Here is a 9,704-nt window from a genome sequence, read left to right as displayed (position 1 = left end):
AAACGATTTCCTCAACATCAATGCCATAGTAAAACGCTGTTTTTGGATATAAATATGAACTTGATAGAACTAAAAATGCATGCATTGTCTAACATAATGTCCTAGGAGTGTCATCTGATGGAGATTGTAAAAGGTTAGTGCATCATTTTAGCTGGTTTTATGGTTTTGGTGACCCTGTCTTTGACTTGACAAAACATTACACACAACTCTTGTAAATGTACTGTCCTAACATACTCTAAATTTATGCTTTCGCCGTAAAACCTTTTTGAAATCGTAAAACGTGGTTAGATTAAGGAGATGTTTATCTTTCAAAGGGTGTAAAATAGTTGTATGTTTGAAAAATTTGAATTTTTACATTTATTTGGATTCAAATTTGCCGCTCTTGAAATGTACCTGCTGTTGATGGAGTGCACCACGCTAGCGTCCCACCTAGCCCATAGAGGATAACATCTGCTAATCACGTGTATGTGACCAATACAATTTGATTTGATTTGTATTTGTTGTGTTATATGTTGTGGTGTTATACAGTACAAGTCAAAAGTTTGGACACCTACTCATTCAAGGGTTTTTCTTTATCTTAACTATTTTTTACATTGTAGAATAATAGTGAATACATCAAAACAATTAAATAACACATATGGAATCATGTAGCAACCCCCCCCAAAAACTAACCCTTACACAGCCTGGAGGTGTGTTGGGTCATTGTCCTGTTGAAAAACAAGTGATAGTCCCACTAAGCGCAAGCTAGATAGGATGGCGTATCGCTGCAGAATGCTGTGGTAGCCATGCTGGTTAAGTATGCCTAGAATTCTAAATAAATCAGTGTCACCAGCGAAGCACCCCCACACCATCACACCTCTTCCTCCATGCTTCACGGTAGGAACCACACATGCAGAGATCATCCGTTCACCTAGTCTGAGTCTCACAAAGACACGGCAGTTGTAACCAAAAATCTGAAATTTGAACTCATCAGATCATCTTTGCTTATTTGAGCTGATCTTGGTCTTTTACCAAATAGGGCATCTTCTGTATACCACCCCTACCTTGTCACAACACAACTGATTGGCTCAAACGCATTAAGAAGGAAAGAAATTTCACAAATTAACTTTTAACAAGGCACACCTGTTAATTGAAATGCATTCCAGGTGACTACCTCATGTAACTGGTTGAGAGAATGCCAAGTGTGCAAAGCTGTCATCAAGGCAAAGGGTGGCTACTTTGAAGAATCTAAAATATATTTAGATGTGTTTAACACTGTGTTGGTTACTACATGATTCCATGTGTTACTTCATAGTTTTAATGTCCAATGAGTAGGCGTATCCACATTTTTGACTGGTACTGTATATTTTGTTGTTATACAGTATGTTGTTTTTGTGCAAAGACTCTTGGTAACCGATGATACTTTTTGAAAAGGCATTGTTGCTATCCAAAAAAGTCCCTTTATTTTCATTCAAATCAGAGTCATTTCTTTGTTACAAAGATCATAGATTGACTTAATGCAGTCATTAGATACTGTTTGGAAACTACTGTGATTATAATTGTTTAACAGGAATGACACAGAGAAGCTTATTCCCTGTATTGCAAAGCGTAAAACCTAACAACACAGACAGCAAGTGTAATTAAAATGTCTACATTTCTAGAACCAAATTTTACATGAAAAGACTCCTTCAACTCCTCAATCCACAAAGCTCAAAGAAACACGAAATGAACAGCGTGACAGTCAGGAGGAACGAAAACACCATGGTAACAAGACAACGGAAGACAAAAACATATTATAAGCTACAGCAATTATTGCGATATGTGTTCTGACACAAAGGCCGAGGACACTGGGGCCCGAGTGGCCCCGGAACAAGTCTGTCACCAGCGGCATGGGGGCTGCATGGCTCCCTCCCTTGGTCCCTGGGGGTCAAAGTTCACTGTGTATGCCCCGCTGCCTCAGCGCCGGCTGACAGGACACGGGAGTCTGAAGCTCCATGACGTACTGGCATTTGCTGGGCTCCTTTACCGATCTCAAGGCTGTCTCTGTCCCACATATCAACATGACCTAGAAAAACAAACGAGGCAATGGAGGGGGATAGTCACGGAGAAGAAGTGAATAGAAGAGGAGAGAGAGACATTGTTAAGTCAAGAAGCTTGTCGTTTGCCTCTCGTAAAGAACTGTGCGTATACCACAGGAGAAGCACCAGATATGTGGCATTGCTGCTGTGTATATTAAGAAGCATTACATTTGTGTCTCTACACATTCGTTGTATGATTGTTGTTGTTGTTATAGAATTACTGTTGTGATACTGTGGTAGAATAAGAGGAAGTAATGATCAAATTAGGCCCAACACTTAAACAGTAGTTCAGAATTATTTCTTCGACAACACACATTCAGACTCACACAAATTACGCTAACACTTTCATAACCATGCCACCATATGTCATAACAGCTGATATAACTCATCATAACCTGTTATAACATGGTCATAACACTTTCATGACCCATATATTAACACCTGTTGTGACATATTGTGTTATCTTATGGCTGGTTATGACACCTACATAAAGAGTGTCAAAGCCCACTAAAACCTACCACACAAGGCAGAACCTTCCATTACACCATAGACTAGGTGTAAACAGTATGTCCATGTTGTATTTTCTGAAATGGACCACAGTAAATGACAGTACTGACGTTTTGGTTGCGATTAGGTTTCATTATTGACCCACCGTCACGTCACAGTGATTTATGACTTCTAACCTCTTTTATACATTGTGTGTTTGAGCTACAGACTTCTGAGTCGTACCGTTGGATTCGTCTATTTCCTCTGCATTAGTCTGAGTAACGTGGGGGGGGGGGGGGCTGCGCTAGAGGCAGATCCCAAAAGGGAACCGGGGGCCCCGGGAATGTTTACTAAAACACCTGTAGAGTCTGAACGCTTTGAGCTACACACTATTAAAAGCTATCTAAGAAAAACCGAGACTCTCACGAACACGTTTTGCTCTATGACCTCACAAGCTACAGAAGAGTTATTAACGTAAGAGGTTCTCCTACATAGGAAATCCCAGGACATAGTGTCTATAATACTGTAAGGGGTATAATACTGGGTTTCTTCTACATAGATCATAGGAAATCCCAGGACATAGTGTCTATAATACTGTAAGGGGTTCTCCTACATAGAAGACCATAGGAAATCCCAGGTCATAGTGTCTATAATACTGTAAGGGGTTCTTCTACATAGAAGACCATAGGAAATCCCAGGACATAGTGTCTATAATACTGTAAGGGGTTCTTCTACATAGACCATAGTAAATCCCAGGTCATAGTGTCTATAATACTGTAAGGGGTTCTTCTACATAGATCATAGGAAATCCCAGGACATAGTGTCTATAATACTGTAAGAGGTTCTCCTACATAGGAAATCCCAGGACATAGTGTCTATAATACTGTAAGGGGTATAATACTGGGTTTCTTCTACATAGACCATAGTAAATCCCAGGACATAGTGTCTATAATACTGTAAGGGGTTCTTCTACATAGATCATAGGAAATCCCAGGACATAGTGTCTATAATACTGTAAGGGGATCTTCTACATAGTAAATCCCAGGACATAGTGTCTATAATACTGTAAGAGGTTCTTCTACATAGATCATAGTAAATCCCAGGACATAGTGTCTATAATACTGTAAGGGGTTCTTCTACATAGATCATAGTAAATCCCAGGACATAGTGTCTATAATACTGTAAGGGGTTCTTCTACATAGAAGACCATAGTAAATCCCAGGTCATAGTGTCTATAATACTGTAAGGGGTTCTTCTACATAGACCATAGTAAATCCCAGGACATAGTGTCTATAATACTGTAAGGGGTTCTTCTACATAGATCATAGTAAATCCCAGGTCATAGTGTCTATAATACTGTAAGGGGTTCTTCTACATAGATCATAGTAAATCCCAGGATATAGTGTCTATAATACTGTAAGGGGTTCTTCTACATAGACCATAGTAAATCCCAGGACATAGTGTCTATAATACTGTAAGGGGTTCTTCTACATAGTAAATCCCAGGTCATAGTGTCTATAATACTGTAAGGGGTTCTTCTACATAGAAGACCATAGTAAATCCCAGGACATAGTGTCTATAATACTGTAAGGGGTTCTTCTACATAGACCATAGTAAATCCCAGGACATAGTGTCTATAATACTGTAAGAGGTTCTTCTACATAGAAGACCATAGTAAATCCCAGGTCATAGTGTCTATAATACTGTAAGGGGTTCTTCTACATAGACCATAGTAAATCCCAGGACATAGTGTCTATAATACTGTAAGGGGTTCTTCTACATAGAAGACCATAGTAAATCCCAGGTCATAGTGTCTATAATACTGTAAGGGGTTCTCCTACATAGGAAATCCCAGGACATAGTGTCTATAATACTGTAAGGGGTTCTTCTACATAGAAGACCATAGTAAATCCCAGGTCATAGTGTCTATAATACTGTAAGGGGTTCTTCTACATAGACCATAGTAAATCCCAGGACATAGTGTCTATAATACTGTAAGGGGTTATTTTACATAGAAGACCATAGTAAATCCCAGGACATAGTGTCTATAATACTGTAAGGGGTTATTTTACATAGAAGACCATAGTAAATCCCAGGACATAGTGTCTATAATACTGTAAGGGGTTCTTCTACATAGAAGACCATAGTAAATCCCAGGTCATAGTGTCTATAATACTGTAAGGGGTTCTTCTACATAGATCATAGTAAATCCCAGGACATAGTGTCTATAATACTGTAAGGGGTTCTTCTACATAGAAGACCATAGTAAATCCCAGGACATAGTGTCTATAATACTGTAAGGGGTTCTTCTACATAGACCATAGTAAATCCCAGGTCATAGTGTCTATAATACTGTAAGAGGTTCTTCTACATAGACCATAGTAAATCCCAGGACATAGTGTCTATAATACTGTAAGGGGTTCTTCTACATAGATCATAGTAAATCCCAGGTCATAGTGTCTATAATACTGTAAGGGGTTCTTCTACATAGATCATAGTAAATCCCAGGTCATAGTGTCTATAATACTGTAAGGGGTTCTTCTACATAGATCATAGTAAATCCCAGGTCATAGTGTCTATAATACTGTAAGGGGTTCTTCTACATAGACCATAGTAAATCCCAGGATATAGTGTCTATAATACTGTAAGGGGTTCTTCTACATAGATCATAGTAAATCCCAGGACATAGTGTCTATAATACTGTAAGAGGTTCTTCTACATAGATCATAGTAAATCCCAGGACATAGTGTCTATAATACTGTAAGAGGTTCTTCTACATAGAAGACCATAGTAAATCCCAGGACATAGTGTCTATAATACTGTAAGGGGATCTTCTACATAGTAAATCCCAGGACATAGTGTCTATAATACTGTAAGGGGTTCTTCTACATAGACCATAGTAAATCCCAGGATATAGTGTCTATAATACTGTAAGGGGTTCTTCTACATAGACCATAGTAAATCCCAGGACATAGTGTCTATAATACTGTAAGGGGTTCTTCTACATAGAAGACCATAGTAAATCCCAGGACATAGTGTCTATAATACTGTAAGGGGTTCTTCTACATAGACCATAGTAAATCCCAGGTCATAGTGTCTATAATACTGTAAGGGGTTCTTCTACATAGAAGACCATAGTAAATCCCAGGACATAGTGTCTATAATACTGTAAGGGGTTTTTCTACATAGACCATAGTAAATCCCAGGTCATAGTGTCTATAATACTGTAAGGGGTTCTTCTACATAGAAGACCATAGTAAATCCCAGGACATAGTGTCTATAATACTGTAAGGGGATCTTCTACATAGTAAATCCCAGGTCATAGTGTCTATAATACTGTAAGGGGTTCTTCTACATAGATCATAGTAAATCCCAGGTCATAGTGTCTATAATACTGTAAGGGGTTCTTCTACATAGATCATAGTAAATCCCAGGACATAGTGTCTATAATACTGTAAGGGGTTCTTCTACATAGATCATAGTAAATCCCAGGACATAGTGTCTATAATACTGGAATAAGCTCACATAATTGCTGTCACGAACTCCAAACAGTTGTCACTGACTAGTTGGATATTAATTTCCCAGTAATCAAACCATTTCTGTACAGCATTTATATACATACATTTTTATCAGGTTTATGCTTTGGCAGACCTTTTTTATCTATTGACGTGTCAATAAACCTCCAGCTGTTTACATCAAATAGTTTTTCTACTTGTAGCCCTGGTGGTCCTGAAAAGAACATGGTCAAACACTTCAGTGTGAGGATAAATGTAAAGGGCTGGACATGCGGATCGATTAAAGTCTGATGAAATGAAAAGCAGAGTCTCGGGACTGATGGGGTTAACGTCGTCCTTTCCAACACGGTTCCAACAACTAAGGTGGATGTGTAACCAGGCCAGTGTAGCCCGGCTCGGCCCGGCTCGGCCCAGTAGTGGGGACAGGATATTGTGCTTCATCTATGGTATATTGTCAGAGAAATAAAAGGGAACAGGGGAACCATGTATCTGAGTGTTGTCTAGGGGCTGTGCTAATTAGCTCAGTGCTTCCCGATACCTTTTCACACATCCATTTCACAAACGTTCAGAATTGAGATATATATATAGGGTAAATCTACAATATATTCCAGTTAGAGACCAAATCCACGGTCCATAACACACATATTAGCCCTAGCCTTTTGAATCGAATTAATAAACACTAAGTCCGACTCACCCTTTCACTGTTGGAGTGTCTTTTAACAGGCACACCGCACGGGTCCCTTTGGCTTTTGAATTAGTTTCATATCCTGCATTGAAACAATGCCGTCCACTGCCCGCATTACCATTCTCCCGCTAAGGGGTAGAGAAGCCTCTTTCACCGAGGTAAAAGAGCAAAGCCGGCTTCAGCATTTCAAATATAATGAGGGACGACTTCTTCTAGTGGAGACTTCATTTGTGCCGTATGCACACGGTTTGGAAAAGGGAGTCATATCAAAGGAATTCAATTGAGGCTTTTCAAAGGGCCTCTGGATGGTAGGAACATATATTTACAGATTATCGGAAACCATTTAAACGGTTGAAGGGGTGGGGGGGACGCTGAAAAATGAGATGATTAAACATGCTACATTTTTAATTGAACAAATTCCTGCGCACACATTCTGTGAGAGACGAGACATTGTGAACTCTGTGTGAGAGAGAGTATGAAGTGACTGGAGACATTGTGAACTCTGTGTGAGAGAGTATTTTTTATTTTATCTTTATTTAACTAGGCAAGTCAGTTAAGAACAAATTCTTATTTTCAATGACGGCCTAGGAACAGTGGGTTAACTGCCTTGTTCAGGGGCAGAACGACAGATTTGTACCTTGTCAGCTCGGGGATTCGATCTTGCAACCTTTCGGTTACTAGTCCAACACTCTAACCACTAGGCTACGCTGCCGCCCCAATACGAAGTGACTGGAGACAGGACGGACAGAGAAAAGTAGGTGAAGAGTACGTCTGCTTCCCTCCGGGTAATACTGTCTACAGCCCTGTTTTTGTTTCACTTTTTATGGGACTTCAGAAATTGGGTGGTTTCATAAAGTGTCTTTCTACTAGTGAATAGTGTACAATGATAACATGAGGATGAAAATGGCGTCTATCGCTACCTGTATGTCTGTCTGTCTGTCTGTCTGTCTGTCTGTCTGTCTGCCTGCCTGCCTGCCTGCCTGCCTTCCTACCTCTTTGTCTGTCTGTCTGTCTGTCTGTCTGTCTGTCTGTCTGTCTGTCTGTCTGTCTGTCTGTCTGTCTGTCTGTCTGTCTGTCTGTCTGTCTGCCTGCCTGTCTGTCTACCTCTTTGTCTGTGTCTGTCTGTCTGTCTGTCTGTCTGTCTGTCTGTCTGTCTGTCTGTCTGTCTGTCTGTCTGTCTGTCTGTCTGCCTGCCTGCCTGCCTGTCTGTCTGTGTCTTCCTACCTCTTTGTCTGTCTGTCTGTCTGTCTGTCTGTCTGTCTGTCTGTCTGTCTGCCTGCCTGCCTGCCTGCCTTCCTACGTCTGTCTGTCTGTCTGTCTGTCTGTCTGTCTGTCTGTCTGTCTGTCTGTCTGTCTGTCTGTCTGTCTGTCTGTCTGTCTGTCTGTCTACCTCTTTGTCTGTCTGTCTGTCTGTCTGTCTGTCTGTCTTTCTGCCTGCCTGTCTCTAAGGCTCTCTGTTTCTATGTCCTTCAGTGTGAAGTTAGTGTACTGTAATGTACTTACCATGGTGTTCCTGGTAGGGCCTTGCCAGCAGGGCTCTCCACTCTCATACCTCATCTGGTAATACTGCTTCTCTGGTGACCCCGCCCATGACCCCCACTTCCTGAAACAGACAAACAAACAAAGAGAGAGAGAGAGACAGAGAGCGAATATAAACTCCATTATTATAATCCCAAATTCCTGATAAATATTGAGACAAAATGTTGACATCACTTAGCACCAGGTTTACTAACTGGGCAAAACAAAAGTCTAGCGGAGGTGGCTGCAGTGGCCTCTGCTAGTCCCTGGTGCCCGGCGCTGTCTCTCTCTGTCTCTCCTCCAACAAAAAATATGAATTACCATTTGAGTGATTTAATTGTCTGTACTGTTCTGCACAGGGCGGGCGGGCGGGCGGGCGGGAGCGAGGGCGGGCGGGAGGGAGGGGAGAACAATAATACTGAACCAGATCTTAAATAAGGCGTTGCCTGCCCATGCGATGGCAAAATACATTTTACCTCAGTTTTATGGTTCTGGTTAACATGGTTCTGACTCCGCAATTTAGTTATTTCACCTTTATTTAACCAGGTAGGCTAGTTGAGAACAAGTCCTTTATTTAACCAGGTAGGCTAGTTGAGAACAAGTCCTTTATTTAACCAGGTAGGCTAGTTGAGAACAAGTTCTCATTTACAACTGCGACCTGGCCAAGATAAAGCAAAGCAGTGCGACACAATAGTAAATAGTGAACCTCAATGATTCAGTTGGTTAGAGTGACAGGGTTGTGATTTTGATTCCAGTCTGTTTCTGAACAGGCCTACTGTGTTAAAAGGGCAATCAGCAGTTGAAACAACGAGTTACCGGGTAAAAAGCTGAGGGATGGTGCTGGAGAAAACGTAACCACTCTCAAATTCATAGACAGAACTCAAGGACTGATCATCCATGATATCAAATGTATAGTTTTAACCATGTTTTGAGGCTATACAGCATTTGTTTACATTTACATTGTTTACAAACAATGGACTAAAACAAGCTTATATGCTGGGTTCTGATTGGGGGTGACAGTTGAACTAAGCTCATGAGGCATTTATACATTATATTAATCAAGAATCAATGGGTGCATATAATTCATTTATTAATCCAAAATGGATGTAGCTAAATGGATTGTCCCTTTAAGAGTAAGTTGCTTTGGACAAAAGAAACCATATACAAACATATGATTGTATATCATCTCAGATGAATTTTTTTAGACATCAAACAGCAATCACTATTAGTATTAAATGTCAGACCTTGTTGAAAATAATGACACAGAAAAGGAGATTGTTGTTGGATGATCACTGAGGGATAAATATAGAGAGAAACACAAACCCTTTTCAGTAGAAATGTAAACACACTGGGTCCCCTTCCAGGACTCATATCTGTCTAACACCACTCTCATCTGTCCTCAAAGACAACAAGCCCGTTCTATGACTTTTAAACATTCTTTAG

General features: G+C 40.4%; 1 protein-coding gene across 1 annotated transcript in view; it reads right to left on the bottom strand.

Moving 5' to 3' along the window:
• Window positions 1–1,419: 1,419 nt before the first annotated feature.
• The window catches only part of glu2b (Glucosidase 2 subunit beta), a 259,487-nt gene continuing 251,202 nt past the window's right edge, over window positions 1,420–9,704 (bottom strand). The window contains 2 exon segments of the mRNA NM_001139813.1: window positions 1,420–2,044; window positions 8,247–8,346. Of these exon segments, the coding sequence (NP_001133285.1) occupies window positions 1,907–2,044; window positions 8,247–8,346 (238 nt within the window). The 3' untranslated portion in view covers window positions 1,420–1,906.

Source organism: Salmo salar, chromosome 07 (assembly GCF_965601325.2).
Source record: "Salmo salar chromosome 07, fSalSal1, whole genome shotgun sequence".
Taxonomy (NCBI): domain Eukaryota; kingdom Metazoa; phylum Chordata; class Actinopteri; order Salmoniformes; family Salmonidae; genus Salmo; species Salmo salar.
The sequence above is the reverse complement of the archived record's forward strand: the minus strand, read 5'-3'. Positions and strand labels throughout refer to the sequence as shown.